The sequence below is a fragment of the Genypterus blacodes genome, unplaced genomic scaffold, assembly GCF_046128005.1.
Source record: "Genypterus blacodes isolate CSIRO-AG114 ecotype Tasmania unplaced genomic scaffold, CSIRO-AGI_Gbla_v1 ptg000076l_1, whole genome shotgun sequence".
Classification (NCBI taxonomy): Eukaryota; Metazoa; Chordata; class Actinopteri; order Ophidiiformes; family Ophidiidae; genus Genypterus; species Genypterus blacodes.
The window spans coordinates 3,278,788-3,302,159 of record NW_027466885.1 but is presented as its reverse complement, the minus strand read 5'-3'; the positions used below and the strand labels follow the sequence as shown (position 1 = coordinate 3,302,159).

At 42.8% G+C, this 23,372-nt stretch overlaps 1 protein-coding gene across 4 annotated transcripts in view; it reads right to left on the bottom strand.

Moving 5' to 3' along the window:
- Positions 1–14,982: 14,982 nt before the first annotated feature.
- Positions 14,983–23,372, bottom strand: part of rnf152 (ring finger protein 152) — a 34,004-nt gene continuing 25,614 nt past the window's right edge. For all 4 annotated transcript variants that reach the window (XM_076158294.1, XM_076158293.1, XM_076158295.1 and 1 more), the window contains exon 3: positions 14,983–19,757. In XM_076158294.1, the coding sequence (XP_076014409.1) occupies positions 18,918–19,559 (642 nt within the window). In that variant the 5' untranslated portion in view covers positions 19,560–19,757 and the 3' untranslated portion in view covers positions 14,983–18,917. The remainder of the gene's footprint in view (positions 19,758–23,372) is intronic.

Below are 23,372 nucleotides of genomic sequence, written 5' to 3'. Positions count from 1 at the left end.
TTCGGGGACGTCTGCAAAACCACACCAAAAGAAAAAAAAGAGATTTTGAAGGTGATTTTGATTGATCGGGTGGAGTTTACTTGAAATCTATGTGGTCAGTCATGCTACAGTATGTGGTATGTGAATGTAGATATTTTTTGTATTCTTGGTAATAAAACAGTCAAAATAGTGTTGTTGTCTTGTTTTGTCTACTAGTGGCCAAGTTAACTTTACTAAAATGGCCGGTTTGAGTTAACACATTGCATTTTTCACTTTCCACTCGTAAAATAAGCCTCCAGGTGCATTTCATCTGGTTTCTGCATGACATAGAAGGTGCTTACCATAACTTTATGAACATATTGACTTTTTTTATCGATTCACAGCAGTACTTTTGTCAGAATTTGCAAAAACATTCTCAGAATGACCAACCAGGAGGTGTAACTATATTGACCTGTCCGAAGGAGTATTAAGCTAATATTTCCTCCATCGGGCCGACAGCTTGTGAAGAGTCGACTGCACGCTTCACACACGCATTGTCAGGTCTTTAAAGCGCACCGCAGCTGATCCGTATCATTCATTCAAATTACCTGAACTGCGACTGTGCTCGTTTATATTATCGGCATCAAATAGCCTGCAAAATTGAAGAATTGGCAAATGGTGAGAGGAGAGGAGAAGAGAGAAGAGGAGAGGAGAGAACAATTCAGACGTGGACAGCAAAAAGCAGAATCAGATTTATGCACCAAATACCATATTTTTCCACTTCTTTGAGTTTTCTATTTCCACTGTGAAACTGAAAAAGTAAAAACAAATAATGAGTATTGCTGAGATCAATAGCGCCGGCTCACCTGCTGGGTGGCAATCAGGAGTGAAATTGCACAGGAGATGAGCCTGTAACATTCAAGCCATCTACCTTTCCACCTTTAACGCATTTCAGTTCCACCATTCATACTGATCAAAAAGCTCCAATTACACATCAGTGACTTGAAACTTGCAAACCAGCCTCTAAAGTTTCACCGCATTGCACATCCAAAACTTCAAGGGCATACAATTCACGCGTCGCACTTTTCCTACAATAAGTGACATCTTCTTTTATATGTATTATAACCAAAAACCACAGCACAAATTTGATATATCTGTAGTCTTTCTTCCTTTCAGTCCTTTGGTGTGGACAGAGTCTTTGAACCGATCACCCCGTCGCAGCTTTATTCTCCTCCCACTTCCCAACCGCCCCGATGCAAAGCCCCTCTCGGGCCATGTCCGGCCAGGAGGAGTGCCATCCGCAGGCACTGAGGGGGTAATTTGTCTAAAGCTCCACTGCTCTTTCTAACAGACAAGGAGCTCAAGCGGTAGAAGATAATAAGAAGCCCTCTAGCTCTAATCCTGCCGAGGGTAAACCGCAGCAGAGCCAGTGAATCATCCCTTAATGTGAAGTGGAAAAACACACTCCACTCCTCTGGAAATTGGGGAGCGTAAAGAAAAGCAAACTCCTGGCCCCGGGAGAGGAGAACAGGTCCGACCCATCTGACATGTGCGGTTAGAGAAGCGAAACATATATACAGCCCCAAATCACTGTCGGGCTCCTTCCTTCTGATCCTTCTTTTCTTATCTGGCCGCTCTCATTTTAACTTCTCTCTCTCTTCTACCCTATCATTTTGTATTCTCTTTTCTCTTCAAATACATTCATTTTCATTCATCTCATCTTCCCCTGTCCTTGTTTCTCTCACGTTTTCAGGCTTGTGTCTGTGGCAGCAGGATGTGAGCCATTCGCCACGAGAACAGAGAATCAGCATCTTCCAGAGATTAACAGTAACTATTCTTCACACTGCATACACGGCTACATTGTTTTACTTCTCATCACAGAAAAATGTTGGATTTCTTTTCATCTTTGGCATCACTGCAAGGCACCCAGAGATCAGGTATAATGATCTCAATGCAATGACGCTTTGTCTAATGGGGACAACCTTTTATTTTAAAGTACCCCAGCGATTTTACAAAGTGAAAGGATTCTTGGGGAAAAGCTAAGTGAACGCCAAGTATCTCTAAAATCTCAAGCTTACACAAAACTTTGTCCTTGAGCAACTTCAGGCGACAAAAATCTGCAAAATTGCCACAAAGGCGGTTTATGTACTATGTATAAAAATTATAATTTGTTGTCTCCAAGATATATATACTGAATATTGCACATATAAAGTTATCGGTCAAATGGCTAAGCGATCAACAAAACAATGTTGCCAGCTTTGTGCATTTTATCATTCATGGCATTGGCAGACACCTTCATCTGAGGCCTACATATGTGAATTCAAGTGAAGAAGGGCTGATGTGTGGAGAGTTGCAGGAAGCGTCAACAAAAGCCGTCAAAAGCAATGGATTACATCTGGGAAGGCTAAATGAAAGATTCCTCCAAAGCTCTCTCATCCACCTCAAAATGACCGATCTGGGTGGTTGTTTGCAGAATCCCAGGAGACAAACCCTGAAGCTTCTTGCTGCTTCAACAAAAAAAAGGGCTGCCAAGGATGATAGCACAGAAACGGTCTGACATATTGAACTTGGCACGAGGCGCATCCGGAACGCCACTTTCTACAAATAGAAAAAAAAGGAAAGGGAATTTGAAGGAAAGCAATCAAAATGTTGAGGGTGGCTTAATATGAAGCGTTTGTCAAATCAGTGTTGGACTGGGACATGGCTGTGCGGCTGATTGTTGTCCCTGTGATAGTTACTCTTATTGAGCTGCCAATCCAGCAAAGCCCTGTGGGAGAGTTTGTTTACAAGCTCTCGTTCCTTTGAAAAACCGTTCACGCTGTGTTTAGAAGGATCTGACTCATTCCTGACACGTCTATGTGGGGCTTCACTTAAACTCCACTGGATGGCTCCTCTGTCCATGTTGACATGTAACATCTTGGAAATCTTTAAATTTGGAGATTTCCATGTTTTCTCTTATTCTCCGCCTTGTAAATTTGTTAAATCGGCATTGTAGAATTTTCGCTGTGATAGGTAATGAAAATATATAAATCATTTGCATGTGTGAATTCAGCTAAGCATGTTTTTGGTCACATCTTTCTGCCAGCAGAGGGCGCAATGGCAACACTGGCATGGCTTCAAATCAGTTCTAATACAAATACAAGTGATGTTCGACATTTTGTAAAAGCTTCACAGTACAATAGACTAAATACTAAAGACGAAACAAATGTTACATACTTCGTTACACCATTACTGGTGGGTCGCTCTCCGAACTTCCTCAACCAATTGGTGAAAACCCTCCCAGATGTCAGGAAAAAAACATTTCCTTTCCGTCATCCTTCGAGTTTAGATGATGTCATCTTAGTCGTAGGGCATCAGAGTTCAAATCATGACAAGCTCCTACATTCTCACAGAGACAGCTAAAGAGAGAAGAGTGATCAGAGAAGGGCACACCTCAGGCTACATCAGAGGGAAACGCAGAGGGAGAGACTGGAATATGGATGAAGGATTTCATAGTGAGTCCAGGAGTACATATGCAAAAAAAAAAGCGTGGCATGTGCTCAATACATCAGCGGTGCTGCCAGCAGCCATCACTCATCAACGCTCTTCATGGAGATCCAGCCATGTGGCTGAAGAGCAGCTGCCGTCTGCTCTTACCTGCTGGCCACTTCAGCTGCTGTACACTGCTACTGCTACTGAGAGCTTGTAAGTCTTTTAATGAAAATACAGGCTAACACATTTACACAATGTGAATTTGAACTTCCTCCATCATGAGTGAAGTATTATGGTATAACAATATTTGTAAGTTTGTTTTACTCCCTACCAATACATCATGGTTGACATGGCAGTAAAGCCAATGTAAACCAGTGACAGGTGAAGGAAACTGTAACTTAAAGCCAAACAAGGTCTGAAAAGCAACTTGAAGTGATACGCAGTGATTTTCCAATATTAAATGATTTTCAGATAAATCACGTCATAGCTATGTCACTGAAGTAGTTTTGTGTGTAATTAGAACATTTCAGAAATATTTGGCAAGGCCATAGTTCATACCCTTACATTCATTTTGGATCCAGAAACAAAATCTTCATCTCTCATAATGATTTGTATTTCTGCACCCTCTAGTGGTCAAAAGGCTACATACATAATAGATTCAACCCGCTTGTTGTTCTAGACACGTCGTGATAAAGTAACTATGCCTGAAAACACAACATTAGGCTCACAAGCCCATTCACTAATTGTCACATGTTGTCAATTGTTTTTCCCTGTGACACATCAAACACAACTCTGCCTTACAGTGCCGCCTCTTATCCTCTAACAGCCTAACTACGCTCCTACTGGCTCACAGCATCACACTGACCTTGTGAAGCTGCTCTCTCCCTGTGAGAGAAGTGAAGCGAAGCATCTCTCTCCACCCGACTCCACAAAGAACAGCAGGGGAAGTAGTTGCCATGTGGTGTCATGGCCTCCTTGACCATGTTCCAGTATCAAACAGGGGGACAAAAGAGCCTGTAAACACTCCTATGTACCAATGTAGAATTTCAGGATTTCAATTTAAGGAATACAAAAGAAAAGAAAAACGGAAATGTTCCCTAGTAAATGATGTTCTCTCAATGTCATGATATTTACGTTTTAAAGCGGCGTTAAGCTATAGTATTTGTGACCTTTACAGACCTGCTGAGGGGGAGCAGTGATAACATTGATTGAGCTGGTTTCTGTATAGGAGTCTGGTAAGGACTTACTATCTTGCTCAAGGGCACTGGTGTAATTTATGTGGCTAAGTAAGCAAATATATAAATTACCAGTCCAATCCAAAGGGTGTTGCTATCTGGTATGTGTCAAGTTGTTGCGAGGGGAAAATTTGGGCAGACAGAAATCATGAGAAAGCGTCTTGTCAACAAACGGTGTAAACAGAGCGGCATGAGGCATATTCAGGATTAGACTCATTTGTTTTGAGTAGAGTTTGACCTCCTTTAATCCGTCATGCCGCCTTTCCAGCCTCCCCTGTGCATTCATTAAAGCCGAGAGGTGTAAACAGATCGATGATATGAGAACAGGTAGAAATGAAGCCGCAAACGGGATCTAGAGCATTTCCTTCTTACATGTAAAACACAAAACAAACACAACCACAACGGTCCAGACAGAGACACGATGGTTGACGTGATTTTGGACCTCTAGCTATTTATTATTATTATTATCTCTGGCCCGGTGCTGCCCCCTGTTGGCCTGTCCACAACCAGAAAAACACTGCATTAAATCTGTCAACATTCAATTTATTTTCTTTGAACTGATGCAAATATTTGCTATGTGCATTAGAGATTCAAATCCAGAAGGTCACCCGCTCTTCGTCTCTCTACGTTCACATCATAGCTGACAATATAAATATCGATGGTGCTCGGCAGCTGCAGAGGGCTGTTTGAATGCTATCAGCTGCACTATCTGCTCTCAGATCATGGCGTCAGGTCTTAGGATAATTACACGCTTGAAATAGAGGTCATGTTCTTAAACACCGAGGGAGAGGGTGGAAACTCATAAATGCACATTTCCTGCATTCCAGTGAGAAGAACAACTTGTGGGTAATAAAAACGAGAGAGGGGTGAAGAGAGAGAGAGAGAGCACTTACCCTTTATCTTTTGTAAGGACAAGCTATCTTAACAGCTTCATCACATTAAAGTGAACATTAGTAATACAGGGGAATTGATAGTTATTCCCTTGTTACAATACAGTGTATGTACTGTATCTACATATACGGGTGATGACAAGCCCACACAAACACATCTCAGTTTTAATGCAAGACTAGAAAGACACACCAACATTCTGGAGAGAGCTAATTACAAATTTCCACCATTGTTTGAGTTTCAATTAAAATAAATCTACACTTGACTTCATTGTATTGTATATTTCCTCCACACACACACATACACACACACCTCTGATTTCATACATTAAAAACAGTCCTCTGCAGGTGAAGTTATTTTCAGACACTGATTTGAGCTCGGCAGGGTTGCCGAGTTCAATTCCCGTCGGAGTCACTCATGCTCAAAATATATGCATAGGTGACAGTAAGGCACTTTGAATAAAAGCTTCCACCCAACGGCATATTTTACATGGATATGAATGCACGGTAATGCTTTGCCTACATTATCTATTGGACACACAGGCTGATACATGGCATGTGTGTGTTGAGGTGGGGTGTAAATATCCTCGTGGCTCTTTGTCTGGCATTCATACCTGATAAGATAACAGCTGACAGGCTCGAGTGCCTGTGTGCGTGTTTGTGTGAGCATACAGTATCTACATACTGTACGCATGTGTCTCTGTGGAAATGTATCGTAAGCCTATTTGTTTATTATTATTATATTATTATTATCATCAGCAGAGAGGCGGATTTGTGTGTGTGTGTGTGTGTGTGTGTGTGTGTGTCTGTGTCTCTTTACAGGGGCCTGAGGTGGGGACAGACAGGCGGTCTGATGACTTTGACAGTGGGGGATTTAGCGAAAATGCCTGGCCTAGCTCTTTCTCCACAACTGATGGATTAGACGAGCCGGAGCAGAGCGATGGAGAAAAGCAGCCCGCCGCACTGCACGGCTCATTTCAAGAGAAGGAATGAAAGAAACAAGTGTGGTGTGCATGTGGATAATATTTTAGTACTTTGTGTGTGTGCATGTGTATCTGAGCTTTAAGGAGACGGGCAGAAAGGTGTGTGTGTGTGTGTCTGTGCTTGGGCATGTTTGTTTGTGCTTGTGCCTGCATAATTCCCTTGTCTGCCTGTATGATTGTGAGCATAAAAAATGCATGGCTTGCAGAAATTGGCTCGAAGGCCCGTGTGATGATGCCACAATAAAGGTTTCAACAGTCAATACTCCAGTATAGTCCAATCATTTGCACAGGGGCATGCATCACTGGGAACTATCAAAATCAATAACTGGGAAAATCAATTAAACTTGAGATGAGACTGTTGAAGAAAAACATCGTCACACCTCGAGTGAGACGGTGCTCGGCTTGAGCCTCTCCCAACAATTAAATGACGAGGCTGTCAGGAACGTTTGGCTAGAGAACACCGAGGCGTAAATATAGAATATTATGCAAATGGGCATTTCTACCAGATGCAGCCAAAGGTCGTCTCCCACCAGCATCGATCGATCTGGCTGCACATTATCACCTGGTTTTACAACCTCTCGCCACTGATGGCAAATAATCTGTGCCACAAATGTAATTTAGAAACAATTTAATTGAGAATGAAGTGTTTTGCCACTAGATAAATTCATTTAAACAGCCTCCTGGGACCAGAGAGGATCAATATCGTCTTCATGGTGTTTCTAAGCTTTCGCTAAATTCAGGGAGTTGGTGAATTTGATATCACACCGCCGGAGATAAATAAGATGTGGGAAGAAAACAAATATACTGCATCAGGGTATATCAGCCACTGGCTCTACAACAGATATTTAGATATTATGACTCCAAATGAAAAGATGGCTAAGATACTGTCCTAAATGTGATGCCTGGCTGAAGTATGTGAAAAAGATGAGAGTTGCTGTCTGCGGGTCATTCAGGTCAGGATGAAGGAGCTGCTGTCTGAAGGAGAACAGGCTCAGAGGGAAAAGGGTTTGCCATTCTGAGTGGGCTGTCACAAATGAAAGCAGACTCGGCTTGTCATGTGTCAAGAGAAGTTACCTGACGTCTGACAGGTTCGGAGGAGAGGAAACACTCAGCGAGCAACTAGAGAGGTCCAACTTTTGCTCAACGGCCCAGATAGAGCGTGGACGTGGACGACTTCTTGGAAAAGAGCCGAGCGAAAAATTCAGACAGGTTATTTATATGCGTTAGGTAACAGGACCACGCAAGAGGTTTTGTAAGGTTTAACACAAAGCTACAGCTACATCTTGCATTTATCTGAAACGTCCTTCAGACGTCTTCAACACCAATCCTTCTGTCAGCTAAGTTACAAGCAGGGACTTTTTGAGGACACAGTCTTTGGCGACTGTGAGAACAATATTTGCATTTCACCTGCCAAACAACCACTAAACCATCAAGGTTGTTCATTATGTGCATGATTACAGTCTTCCGTTTGACTTCCTGTTTGGCCGCTGTTGCTCTCGGACAATTGTCAAAACATCACCAAACATTTACATAACTTGCACTTGTTAGATGGGGATGGATTAGGTATTTCAAACAAAGTTACTCTGATCTACTTAATAATGGTCAGCATGGTTTGAAAGTACATATGTGTGGAACAAACCTTGCTTGTTCCACACAAACTATTCCTTAACCATATCACATAAAGGTTTGTTAGTTGACGAGTTCTGGAGGCGATTTGCGTTGTCTCTCCAAACTGCTGCTCACCATCATCCTTGTCATCTTCACAAATGCGATATTGAACCGAAAGAAGGATGAGTGGCCACTCGCAAAGAGCCGAGCCGAGACAGTTTACTCTCTAGACCGCAAGGGTCGGCCAGAAACATGCTGCTCAGCTCTCCTGTGGTTTCTAGATCATAAAAAAGTGTATGTGTGTGTGTGGGTGAACCTGTCCTGGCCTAATTACATTTGTGGGTAGTAAGTATGCAATTAGGCCAGGACACGTTTGCATCCAGTAATAGTAGCACAGGATATGTTGTGGTCAGAGGGGATGTTGTTACATAAGGAGAGGTAAAAGCACACACACACACACATTGAATTGCATCTTCATCCCCATCACATCAAGAATCTCTGCAGAGTTTGACAGAGGGAGGGGGGAGGGGGTGCTCTGGGCTGTCTAAACTCCTAATTAAGCCTCCTCTTAGCTGGTACTCCTCCAATCCTTGACACATCTCCTCACAGATAAGAGGAGGCAGAGAAACAGACGAGAGAGGACAAATGAAAATCACGTTTGTTTAATCAGTAATTAAGTCAGGACGAGAGAGACTCGATCGAAGAGGTAAGACGTTGGAGGAAAAAAAAAGAGCGGAGGCGAGTTTCAACTGACGCGATTAAGGTCCTTGAAGGGGATGAGGGGTATTGTGAGCGTCAGAGAGGGATTTCCAGGAGTCGAGCAGAAGGGAGGGGATGGGAAATTACTTTTTGTGTACACCTCAAGGTCTGAAACACTTGAGGCTCAGAGAGGAAGGAAGCCAGCGCAGGCGACACTCGCAGCAAACAATGCTCAAGTTTCAAACAATAGCATGCGCAGGGGCTGAGTGGAGGAGTGGAGTGCTTGTTGTTCAACCTAGCCATCTGTTGTTTATACCCCGTTGTTACCTCGTGGGCATAGAAGACGCAGCGAAATAAGACCGGCTATCAGCTCAAATCAAAAGGCCTTTTTTCTACTTCCACCATTCCACCATGTGCTCTTAGTTACATCTCAGACACTGTGGTGAATTCTATTGTGCAGTTAATGCTGTTTGGCAGAAGACAAAGCCAGCATCTCAATATTCAATTCAATTTTTAACCATCTGCCCGGCTCATGTCAAAGGTCACTGTGGGAAGATGTCCAAGCACGATGGCCAGCGCTGGTTCGGGACGTGCCGCGCATCAAATCGGAGCCTTGCTCTCCATAGTGGCCTGCTGGCTGAACGATTGCAGATACGTAGATACGCTGGAGATTTGACTGTGTACACAAGTGCACTTTGTTTCACTCACAGCTTACAAAGTCAATGGCAAATATTAAATACCATTAGGTTAGGAAATAACCTGTTTACGCTAATGTTTCACTCGACAGAAGGAACATAATGTGATACTCTGCTGTATTTACTACTTAATGTACTTTTCCCCGCCGTGTCCGTGTGGATTAACCTGCTTTCTAGCTGAGAGCACAGGGTATGCAGAGGTTTAATCGGGCCGAGATCTTAATGGAGGGTAACCAGCAGCTGAGCTCCTCCCTGCAGGTAATTGATACAGGCGTCGTCTTTATGGTGACTCACTCTGTCTAATGTTACTTTAAAGACGGAAAGTGAACAATTACTGACTTTCAGTAGATGAGAAATGACAGTGAGAGATTAAAAATGTATTTAAATGCTTCAGAGCAGAATATGGTACAACTTTGACAAACATGTTGACATGATGTCTTGAGTGGATCTTTCTGTCAGTCTTTGACTTCTCATTCACTGAGGACTCTTCCAGACATACCTTCAAAATAACCAGCATGTTCCAAACAAGTCAACCATATCCACTTCCAAGACCAAAGTAACATCCTGATCAATCAAAGGAAGCATACTATGCATTATGGGAAATGTAAATAGGGCCTACACAGAGGTATACTTAGCCACAATGGGCTGCATGTGCACTTGCAAATAAGGTTGAGAACTACATTAAGGAGCAACTAGACACATTTAAAATGTTCAGTCAAGGATAACGGATTTCAGAGACACTTGAAACAAAGCAGCATTCAGGTACCAACCTCCCAGGGGATGAAGCCTGGAGGCTGGAGCCTGGGGTAACCTCCTCTGGCCTGTGAAGCATCTCAGCTCAGATGCCTGGACTTTAGCAAGCCTCAAGTGTTTAGATAGCGCATGATTTCAAAACCTACAGTGTTCCATGAGGAGAACTCAATTAAACCTCTCTTAGGTGTTTGTAATTGACTTGAGAGATTCCTGAGCAGGGATTGATTGGTAAGGATGAGGGCAACCACCCAGCCATCACATATCGCGCTGTTCCAGGGGCAATGTGTATGTGTCGCATCCACACACGCACATGCAGACATAACCACACACACATGCCAATTAACCTGTCATTACTGGCAACTGCACTCCAAAGAACTGATCAAATGCATAACAGAATTGATTTCGCCTTGCCTGCACGCTGCATTTGCGGGCAAAATGAGCCTCATTTCTGAGGCTGTCAAAATTCAATTTGTTTAATCGTCGCTGGTCGCGAGGGTCTACTGGAGGGGCTTTCTCAGAGGGAGGGATGAGAGCTCAGACATACATAAATATGTAATTGTTGAGGAGCATTCTCTCACTTGATTAGCCAGAGGGAGATCAAAGCAACGTCACATAAAGGACTCATGTATATTCAATAAGAACAAAGAGGGAAATTTAAAGGAGGTTCATAGGAAAATGATTCTGACATGACTCTGAATAAAACATGCCGCTACAGGTGTAACGTTAACATGTTGGCGTAAGAGCAGGTGATGCAATGGGAAGACACACTTGATCGTTTCATTCAAGGACGTCATCCATCTCTGACGTATGATGAAATAAGGTCTTAAATCAGAAACCACTGTCTCTCACCTCTGTGTGCATTTTCACTTACACCAAACTTTTGTCCTCTAATCTTTTCAGATATTTAAGTTTTCAGCTTCCTGACATACTGTAAGAGTGTTCTCTGAAAAATTGATATTGCTTTTATTCACTCTGTTGCACACTGTCACCCAACACTGCCTTCTACAAATAGGACCCATAACTTTTTTCAGCATGAGGAAAAGAAGTCTCATCTAGTGCCAGGCTTTAACGGATGACAGTCTGCCCAGCTTATGCCAGGAATCTGTGATACATCCTGAGGAGTGCTCACATTATACAGTGTTACAGCGCTTCCTGTGATAACTCTAAGGTTCTAATGCCGGATTACAAAGATAAGGCAAAGGCATATTTGCGAGGAATTAAGGCTCAACGCTTCCAGACAGATTTCCAGAGTAGAAATGTTAGGTGCAACCTGTTGACCCCAGGCCTCAACCTCAACACTACAACATGCACCATTATGTAGCAAGAGAAGGTCTGTCCCAACTTTGTGCCTTCTCCATAACAACTCTATGCACAACATCAAGCAAACACAATGTGGGCTACAAAGCAGAAAAGCTTTGTCATCGTAGAATGCACTGCTTTGTCACAAAACATCTCACAAACACATAACACAGATCAGAATTTGGAGCATAACGTTCATTTCATAGTGCCTGCACCTGCAGCACTGAAGCGGCACTGCTGCTTTTAAAAGCGCGAGATCGGATCAAAATATTCCACACTGACCTTTCCAGTGTTTCCCCAAGAAAGTTTGGCACACAGTGGGAAAAAAAACAGATGCTGATTCATTTATTGCAAGTACAATGTAATTCAGAGCACATTTGCTTTCAATATGCTGATCTTTACTACCATTCATATATTCTAAATGATTTTACTTCATTAAGATCAAGTCATTATATTAATCTTTACCAACATAAGCACAGGACGCAACGTCAGTTTATGTGGGCAACTGATCTGCCTCCAGTCATGTGACACCTGAGCTTTGACTTGCAGGTTTTTATAACTAAACTTATTACTGAGCATGTCCACTGCCTTCTCTACTTCTTCTCCACCTGCATTCTACTCTGGTTCTCACTCTCAAGCGTGGCCCACAATGTCATGCGTTGCCCAGACACCCACTCGCATTTTGAAACAGCGCCTCATCACCGCGCAGAGACCCTGGGCACAATTGTTCATCAATTTCCTAATGAATGTGTAGCGTGTGTGTTTGGCACAACAAATTGTTGGCTTAGTGAGTTTCTTGTTGACCTGGCAACCCACCAGCCTGTACTGTTCCCGGGGGAACACTGATTTCAACTACAACAGCAATCCGAGCACAACATTGCACAAACCACAACCAGCATCTGGAAAAGAAACCACACTGCACATGAGGAAGAAACATTTGTCCTACCTGGTGTTGCAGGACCTCAAGGTTCATCAAAGGAGGCCTGTTGTTCCAGTGGTGCTGAGGAAGACCTTCATCAGGGCCGCATCAGGACGTCCACGTCGACCACTTCGTGTCTTCTCTGTCATATGGCTTCATTGACAGGAGAGCTCAGGCTGATGATGGTGCTGCTGCTGCGGCTGCTGCTGCTGAGAGACACCATTTCATGAGGTTGTGATTCCATTTCAGACATGTGTATCTTTCTAGAGATTCCAGCAACAAACACAACAGAGTCAAACACATTAAGTCAGTAAACAAATGTGCATTTCCTACCAGCAAACCCAACTCAACCATTAGGACATATTTGCCTCATATATTTCCATTTTGGTTGATGAATAAGTTGTGAATGCATTAAAGTGATACGTTTGGTACATTTGAAAATTGTTTTAAGTGATTCGGAGCATTTTGGACAATGTTTAATGTTTCTATCTGTCAAACAACAAACAAATTGAGCTCAAAGTGCAGTGTTACATAAACATGCGACATTTGAGCTCTGACATACCATTAGAGAAGTTTTATAATGTCTTTTATTTAGAGGCAAGACATTTATTTTAAATCATTAAAATAAATCATGTTACTCGTGCTGGTGACGCAGCAACAATTAGCTCACCTGCTAGCTGAGCTAACATTAACCTGTCTCCTTTGCGCTGTTTCCCCAAAACATGGGTTACTTCCGCTTGAATTGTTCTACTTAGTCGCATAGTTTCACCTTTTTTACGTGTTTTTTGTTTTGCTCTGACCTCCAAAAATAAGCGAACGTTTGTTTTTGGTCGCAAATTCAATTGTTTGTTCGTGTACTCGAAGTATAAACTCCGTCCGCGAGCGTTACCTGCGACGTCACGTGGTCACTTCTCGCGATGTCACAAACACTTGATTAGGGTTTCGGTTTTACAGCTTAATCGTCAAATAATAATATATAAGGCCAAGCTACGACTGGATTTAGTTTATTCCATGTGCAAAAACATGGATAACATGCGTGCTCGTTCATCCAATAACTGGCAACGAAAAACTGTGAAAAAATATAGCACACAAAATATACAAACGTTCATATATTTTCTGGCGTAAAACATCTTTATTACAGAGCCTCATTTATGTTCTGTTTGTGGCAGAAATGTGTGTATTATACTGTTAATTCTCATATGTGTCTTGTTCTGTTATTGTTACTATCTACTGATTATATTATTTGATTAATATGTTGTGTTTAACTACAAAAAATGTGTTAAAAAATGGGGGAAAAGGTGATTAATCAAGTTTACACTTACATGATATTACAAAGATAACATTTTACACAAACCTGTAAGCAAAGGTAAAAAAGTAACTAATGATGTGTCTCAGTACAAGTTTAGATTTTAAATTACACGCTGGATAGAATATTGCAGTGTTCTGTCTGGAAGAGGTGCATATTTGATACATCTAATCCCGGCCCAAGGAAGCTGCTGATGGAGGCTGGTGGGGATGTGCAGGCGTGATTTCAGAGGGAGATTTTGGTCATCATTAGCGACTGCCACTGCCTGTGAGGAATAGAGGTATTTTGCTGGAGCAAAGCTCTCTGCAATTGGACCCTGGAGAGTGTTAATTACCTCCCTGACACTATATCAATAAATATTTGAGGGGGGGGGGGAAATGTTCCTGAGGGTAAACAAAGAAACCTGCACTCACCACTTTTAGCCAAGCATGACACACCTGACTATGATAAATGAAGCTATTAGGAATAAGCTCTGAAATGAGTCTATATGATCAGACTGCACGGCACAGAGCTGCTTTGGTGTGCAGGCAGGCAGCACAAGTACAAGACAATCAGGGGTCTCTTTTACGTATCCCACTAACGTCAAAGTCAACATGAGTGGCCCTTTATCCAAAAATAAATCTAAATTAATAAGCAATAAAGACCAGTTAGTCAATTTTCTAAACATATTATCCACATGTAAATGTTGTTATACTTGAGACTGGAGCTTAAAGTGCCATAACCATGCTACAGTTGAAGAGGAACCATGATATATAATCTGCCACTAAAAACACTGTACTCAATGGATACTTTAATGAATGAGTTTGTTTTAAAGAATGTCAAATAAAGCATTTTTGCAATGTTTCTTACTTACTCTTAATATAAAGATATGTGAAAGTATCTTTAAATGTGAAATAAAATTTGATGTATTCTGTCTTTAAATATATAATGATTTTAAATGGATTTGAACTTGTTTGTAATGCACAAAATTACATTTTAATAATTTTCAAATAGCCTAATTGAAGTCTTTTAGTGACTCACTCGACAAATTGTATTGTTGTAAGTTAATAATTTTTGAATATTTCACCACTCAAAAGTATAATTACTCCAACCTCCGCACCATAAATATCAATCAGGCGACATTACAGACACAAACATCACATGCATCGAAATGAGGAGTGCTGGAGTCGTTTAGATTCAGAGCTTTCGCTTTAATAGTTCACCAAAACAGCCGCTTGTGTCACCAGCCGACGACTTGACACAAACAGGAAACTACAACAGGAAGTTCACAGCATTTACAAACACACGGGCACAGAAATGACAAGTCTCCCTCTAACAGCTCCATCTGTCACTCACATTCTGTCAAATGAAGGACAGTTTATGATCATAAAAAAAACATGGTACATTGGGCAGAGAGATTCAAGGGCATAAAGTTCCCACTTCACTAGAAAGACGCCATTTTCAAATCCCTGGCAAATATGACAGGAAGGAGAGACAGACATGTCACATTATGTGTCTAAAATAAAAAGGCCTTTTTGGAAAATAAAGAAAGAAAAATAGACATTTCATACACCTTTATACTCCACGACTGCAAAATTAATAATAATAATAATAATAACAAGACAGTATAAGGGGGAACAAAACAATAAAGAAAAGCAGATTGTTTGTTGGTCTGTCACCCTCTGTTGGTTTCAGAGGCCACGTCACACACATCACACACCATGTTCATGATGGATCAGCAGAGGGAAAAGACAGCAGACAGGTTCATCCATCAAGAGCCTGCCGTGTGTTTACGCTGCCCTCAGTTTGCATGAACATGTGCAACAAAGGTGTCTTAATCCATCGTTTTCTCCATTATTGACCCCTTATATCATACTTTCTAATTGGTTGCTATTTCTAAGCAGAAAACATTTTAAAGTAGGGGTTTTAACTTAAAATAGAAAGAAAAGAAAATCTCTTAAACCTCATGTGGTGTACAGATCTCCAGCGCGAGGAGCTAAAAAATATGTCAACTTTCGCGGCACTTCAAAGGGGCTTTCAAGAGTCTCATAGCAACAGAAGGAGCAGCACCCAGCGTGGCCCAAATGCATCCATTTGGCTGCACTCTGCAAAGAAAGAGGTGAACGGCAGACGCATGGGGGTTACAATTAGCAGAAGAAGCAGCCGTCCTCTCATAGCAGGATATTACAGAGAAGGCAGCCATGTTAACGTGGCACAAGAATAACACCACATAAGGAAACATCCAATCACTTCTGCATGTAAAGGAGGGCCGAAATCTGATATGAAACAAAGGTAAAGGTGACAAAGTACATTACTTTCCTAGAGTATACCTGTGTTGCTTGTACTCCACTACATTTCAGAGGGGAATATTGCTCTTTTTAACTCCCCTGCCATGATCCGACCGACACAACTCGGGAGATTAACACTTTAAATTCAACACAAGGTCACAAAATATTGCAATGTCAATGTCAATCTCTGAGAACATGGAATGATAACATAATGCCATTATCCAAAGAGTTAGAAATCAAAGAAAAGGAGATGTAATGAAATCGATCAACTGCCCTGAAAGCATAAAAAAAAAAACACCCTTCAACCACTGCCAAAAAGTAAAAGGTTGTAGTCCCAAACAAAATAATCCCTATTAAAAAAGGTAAACAGGCCCCAAAATCAAAATGGAAAGCAAAAACACTCATATCACTTGAAGTTGTCCATTATTTGATACATACAAGTCAAGGAATCTTATATTTAAGTGGAAAAGTGTGTTTCTGTCTATACATGTAAAATGTTGATACAGTATGCCATTACATGTACGTCAGATACCAAAAATGACTTTCCTTCCCTTATGTTGTGCCCCACAGTACTGACACATACAGAGAATCCCCTAATATCACACTCCTATAAGTAAGAAACCAAAAACATCAACAAAAGTTTTATCAGAAAAAGACGAGAAAATTACAATCCTTCTGTACATGACAAGGCTGTACAAAAGACTTCACCCTGTTTGTGTGTTACTGTGCACGCCGCTCCTGCTCTAACCGTACAGTAAACAGATGCATCAACATATAAAAGTGGAAAAAAAACACAACATCCATCTCGGTGGATGCAAAGGATAATCATAAGCAGATAAATCGATATAGCCGTCATTAACTGGAACCCTGCCACGCTCGCCCACTCCTGACTCATTAATCTTTACACACACACACACACACACACACACACACACACACACACACTCACATACAGACAAGCAAAGACACACACACCAGCAGAGCCAGGGACCTCCGGGTCTGCTTTGAGGGAGGCGTAGAAATAAAGCTGGAGGGGCCCCTGCTTAGAGGATGATGGAGGTCTGGAGCAGGTCAGGGTGAGAGATGAACACATAACTCATCCATGTGAGATATTCAGAAGAAAAACACAAAGCAAGTATCGTAAATTCTCAAACAAAGGGAACTGCTTAGTGAATGAATCAAAGGCCAACAGCATTTCTATAAGTAGGAGCTCAGAGCAACACAGTGGTGATTGAAGAGATATTCCAGTGATTTTACAAGAAGCAAACATATCTACATGTAGGTCACTGACATTGTTTTTGGAGATGTTTGGGGTTCACTTTTCAGGATTGTGGGCCTTTGAACGCATCGTCTGGATTCCAAATAGAAGCCCATATGAAATCTATTCTCTTTTGGTACTATTCTTCCTTACAATACCCTGCATGTTTACACACAGACATATTTTTTTTGTGGTAAAAAATATTCCCTCAGCCGCTCCACAGGATGTGGCCACGTTGCCAAAGCTGCAAACTGACGTGAGAAGGCACCAGGAAGTTAATGTAGGACAGCCGATTCTACGGACTACACTACACTACTGATTCTACGGACTACAGACCTCGTAAGTGAATGACAAACATCTCAAATATGCCTTGCGAGTCATAAAAACAACGTCAGTGACTTAGTTTGGATGTACATTTCCCAGATATGTATGTGAATATTTGTTAAATATCGCTTTAACTTGCACTATATTAGTGGTACAGATGGAATTACAGTTGTGAATTTCTAGTGCACCAAAATGCAGAAAAAAAAACACATCAAGTTTGTGTTAAATAACACAACAAGGAGGAGGGGGGGGGGATAAAGGCTCTGACCTCGGTTAGTACCCTGTATCAAATGAAAACCTGCTCTTGACAGATTTGAGAATTTACAATATGACGGCGCCCTGATTGAGACCTCTGCCCGCTGTGGACACAAATCAAATCAAATCTTTGGGCTTCAGTGATAGTTAATCATACTGGATGTGTACATTTTTAACAGAACATACAGCCGGAAGGATCTACAAAACCTCCCATCTGATGTGTAATCCAAACATGTAAAGCACGTGTTACCTGTGGGTGTCTGGTAAGAAACCTGTGCTTTCCAGAACGGCCTGAAAGATGCTAGCGTGTATAACAGTCTGATCCATGGTCTTCTTGTGTTTCTCTCACACCCTTATCGAGCAGACGGAGCCACCACAGCCACAGTTTGTCCTCAACACAAAGAGGTTACGGGCGATAGAATAAAGTAAAATGAGAGCGCAGTTAATTCTGAGTTCCAGACAGGCCAGACGATGATTGTGCACAGTTAATTCCCGCGGCATTAGAGCGTCCAGACTCTGCGTCCTGCAGCACCAGCTGGAGACGCTGCACTTCCAACATTCAGCTAAACAACACGAGGATAACTGATATACTTCTACAAACCACAGACTAAACAAGCAATCCGACAACTGTGTGTGTGTGTGTGTCTGTGTGCGTGCGTGCGTGCGTGCGTGCGTGTGTGTGTGCGTGTCAAACCAGCCTTTCAACCAGCCAAAACATATCAATGTTGTTCCCAAGCTGTTCTTTCTGAAGGTTTGGAAAAGGGAAGATGAGTTTGGAGTGGGCGAAACGTGTGTATTTATACCTCCATTGGATTCTCGTCGTCACTTTGTGTCAAGTTTAAGATTCTCCTTCATGCCCTCTTTTTCTATATCTGCGTCTCTGTCATTTCCATCGGTGTGTTTAATCCCCTCCCACATCGTCCCGACCTGAGGAGAGGCAGGGCTCAAGGGCGAATCCAGGGGGGGAGTCTGTGGTGGTCTGAGCGGCAGTTCCCGCCCCTCAGCCACAGGAGATGACAGTGAAGCGTTTGGAGATACAGGACATGTTGTGCAGCACGATACCCAGGAGGAAGAGGAGCACGCACGCCACCAAGATCACCGTGCACACACCGGACCAAGTGGAGCCCTTCCCTCCTCCGCCCCCCGGGCCCGTGACCCTCCTCTCTCCGTCGCCTCCGTCCAAACTGAGCCCGACGTCATCCAGGCCCATGCCGAGGCCCAGAGGCTGTTGCTCGGGAACGGTCACCACCGTCAGGCCCTTCTGCTGGCCCGGCAGGAAGCGGCAGCCCAGCTCCCCTGGCAGGCCCAAGGCACGCTCCTTGGCGATGGGCAGGGGCAGCATGTAGCAGCCGTTGCTGGGCAGGCGGATGAAGACGGGCGTGTGCTCCGAGGGGTGAGGGATGGCGATGACGGTGATGACATCGGGGTCGTCCGGGAGATGGGAGACGGACAGGCCCTGTGGCAGTTTGGTGACATTGCGGCACCAGGGACAGCGGATCTCCTTCTGACTGCTACGCATCTGGGTCAAACACACGGAGCAGCACGTGTGGCGGCAATCCAGCAGTTTGGGCCGCCGCCGGGGGCTGTAATAGTTAAAACAAATCTGGCATTCCAGGATGGAATCTTGGGAAAGAGTCTCCATTTTCAGGATGTTAAAGTTCACTGGCAGATAATAGCGATGATGATGTTTAAAGGATGGAACAGAGCATTCACAGAGCTCCAAGCGTTGTAGTTGAATTGACTCGACTAGGAAGGAACAGCCGGATCTGACGCTGGATGTTTCAGTCTCCACAGCTTCACAGTGATGTCACAGGCCTGCGGTGGCAACATGGTCATTCATCTGCAACAGAAAGAAGAGAGAAAGGAGAGAATTGATGAGATGTGAGGGGCAACGGCGTGGGCGCAGCAGCCTCAGTTTTTCGAGCAAACTCCCTCACAAAAACATTCAAGGTTTCCACTCGGGCGTCGCAATCTGCTGCTCTGTGGGAATTTGTGTTGAACATTGTGAAAGTGTGAAAACTAGAGAATTGCATCCGCTAAGACAAACTCACATGTCCTCAACTGTACCCAACAGTCGCTTTTGGAACAGGGAACACAATTGAATGTACCGCCTACACAACTCATTGGGAAACACACACACACACACACACCAAGACTTTGCTCATAAATAGATGGAAATCAGCGTAAATCGTAAACTTCTGCCAAGTAACAGACCTAGATAATGTGATTGTAAACACAGCTATTCTGGCATGTAACATTGTCTCATAGTCTCACAAAGCATCACATAGTATACTCAGAGACTCTGTGTATGTGTAACTACGTCTAATTCTCATTTTGTCCTCCAAGCAGCAAAAGAAAATTGAGGTAACGATGCCCCCTGTGGTAACAATGGTAATTTTTGGGCTCAATGGTTTTCCCCAAATCCGATTCCATCCGTTTGTGGCACTACAGAGACATGATATGTTGCATGGAGCAGCGTGTACGGATTCCAATCAAGATGTAAAGAGGATTTCAGTAAATTCCACAATGAAACGTTTGCCAGCACAGCTTTAATGGCAGCATTGTACACATGGTTGAGAGCGTCGACCTCTTCCAACCGTCTCCTTATGGCAACAGACTGCACAAACAATTTCTTCCCTCCTCCTACTCCTCTTGCATAATCACGTCTGCCGCGCTAATCCATGCGAAAGCTGTGTGAGTTTGCTTTTACAGATGATTAAACCCTGTCAAAATAACACAGAGGAAACAATGAATACCAAAGAGCGCCCTGCCTACTTTGGATTTTATTTTTTCGTCAAATTGTCAAGTGTAAAAACTGCTGAGGGGGTAAAGACAAGAGCAGATCCATTTCTCGCTCTCTCTCGCTCTCTCTGTCTCTCAACAGACCGATGTCCCTCTGGGGCGGAAATGTGGGAAGAAGGCTGGAGTGAAGCGTGAGACAGATGGAGCAGCCTGAGTGAGACGGAGGGGAAATTGGTGATAGAAAAAGGGAAAAAGGTGAGCGGTGATTGATCTGCAAACGCCCGCACACCGCCGTCCTTTATCAAAACTAGATCTCAACCAATTAAACTCCTCACGGCCGCCTGTGGGGACGCGACAGATAAGAGTGAATTCACACCCCGCCACGCTGCGAGCCGTTTGTTCACAGGCCGGAGCTTCGACTCCTTCACTTTGGTTCATGTGCGAGAACAGTGGCGTCCCAGCTGGTACAAAGAACAGCAACAAAGACATGTTATCACTGCGACACCAGAGTTTCAAGTGATGCGCCAATGAATCCTAACTACACGCTACAATAAAAGCTAAACGCATCTTACGCCTCGTTACTGTAGGATCGCCATGCAAACCAATTCATGCTGTCAACAGATAGAGATCATTGTTATTGACATTGTATGAGTACAACATTAAGAGCATTAGGAGAAGGAGCCACAGCATGAGACTCCAGATCTACTGTGAGATGTTTAATGGATTGGCTTGACATTGTGGTGTAAAAATTGTAGCTTTCTAAAGAATTTTACAAGGAGTTTGTGCAGAATTTCTGAATTTTATGGCTGTAACGAAAAATACGTTGAGTATATTGGAGTCCAGTTCCACTTTAGGTTGAGCTAAGTCAGAATATACTGTATGTCGTCGTCGACATCACCCGCCTCGGCCATTAGCCTCACGTCTTCCTCCTCCACCCACAGCTTCACCAGCAGCCTTAAGGGAACATACACCCTCCCCAGCTGGGTCCAGAGGACACACACTCTCTCTCTGTCTCTCTCTCTCTCTAGCTGACCTAGTTTCTCCACAGTGTTACCTAGTCAAAGTGTAGGAAAAGTGCAGAGAAATCCGAGTCATTTTGTGGAGAAATGAGGAGAGAAGAAGCGGCGCAAAGGGAGGGAGGCAGACAGAGGGAAGTGCCCTTGAGGGGGTGAGACAGCCCAGGGTATTACTGAAGCCTTTTCCCAAAGATAAGGATTAGCTTTGATCTGACATAAATGCTTTGTGGCTCAATATTCCCATACAACCAATCCCCCGCTCTCTCATTCACCTTCCTCCCTCTGCTCGCTCCCTCTTCCTCACCAAACAGTCCTTTCTCTCCTCCTTCTATTCAACACCGACTTTTATTTCCACTTCTGTCCTTCCCCTCTCGCCTCTTTTATCGGCGGCGCATTTCAACGATGCATTTCAACGATCGTGACAAAGTTGCACAATAAAATGCGAAAAAAGCAGCGAAACAGCAATACTGTCTGCTGTAACTACAGAAATAGCAGGAGGCAGCGTTTTCTTTAGGATAGAAAGTGATTTCCTGCTTCTTAAACAAGCTGTTAATGTGCAATACAGCATCCAAATGCCAAAAACTGGCTCCTTCTCGTTTGAAAAGCAAAGGTGGAAATAACTTGCTTTACTGCTGCACTGGATGTAAAATGTAAACCTCTGGACTCTACGTTTATCACCAAATAAAGTTTTATTAGTCTCATAAAAAGCTGCATTACAGGTTGCACTATATGCATTTATAATTAATACAATGTACTGTAACATATTTATTTTTTGTTCCTTTAATTTTAAAACAATTTAAATATTTTCTAGGGCCAGTGTCATTTTTCTGCATTTTTGAAATACATATTCAAAAATACAAATAAATCCAGATTTTTTATTACATTTATTCATATTATTTTATGTTGCCAATATAATTTCCGTACTTTTACTCAAGGTGTAGTTTGGTGTTCGTACCCTCAGTTAGGTAACTACCAATAACTAGGTTGATAACGATTTTTGACATTCATAATAAGGAACTCTGACATACAAAAAAGACAATAATCTAAGCCTCAAAAAGAGATGTTATGCGAGTAAAGTTGTGTCTGATCATTTGTACCATAATTATAATGTGACCACAAAGTGTCACAGACGTGTTGAATATAGTCATCAGGTTTGTTTGTCTCATGTCTGTGTGGATGTTCTTCTCTTCTTTGCGTTCTTCCTCTCGCCTCACAGCGGTAATCAGCTTGTTGGAAACTGTAATTTTTTTACAAATCAGATTAAATACCGCGTCTGCTCTCGCCGAGCGCTCCATGGTCACAGTACACACAGAGGCTCCAAGAGCAACGGAGGATACAACTTAACACAATGATTTATCGGTTCAACCAAGCTGTAACCAGGGCAACCAGGCTTACCGACAAAAGCTCGGTTAGTGACCCATTTTCCATCACACCTACTTAATTTCTATGTAGGTTATGAATGTCTGGGCAAAGTCGAGTATTAACAATACCATGAAGACTTTTCTCAGAGTCGCTCTGGATGTGTTGAGCATCGTCTCATCATTGTTGACTTAGGTTGATGGGTTTACTGAGGCTGAATGGGCCTGAAAGAATAATTCTGACTCGTGCTTCACTTCTGAACACATGAATTTAACTGCTCACACACCAGGTGACACAACTGGCAATCAATTTATTGCCTTTATCGGAGAACATTCCAA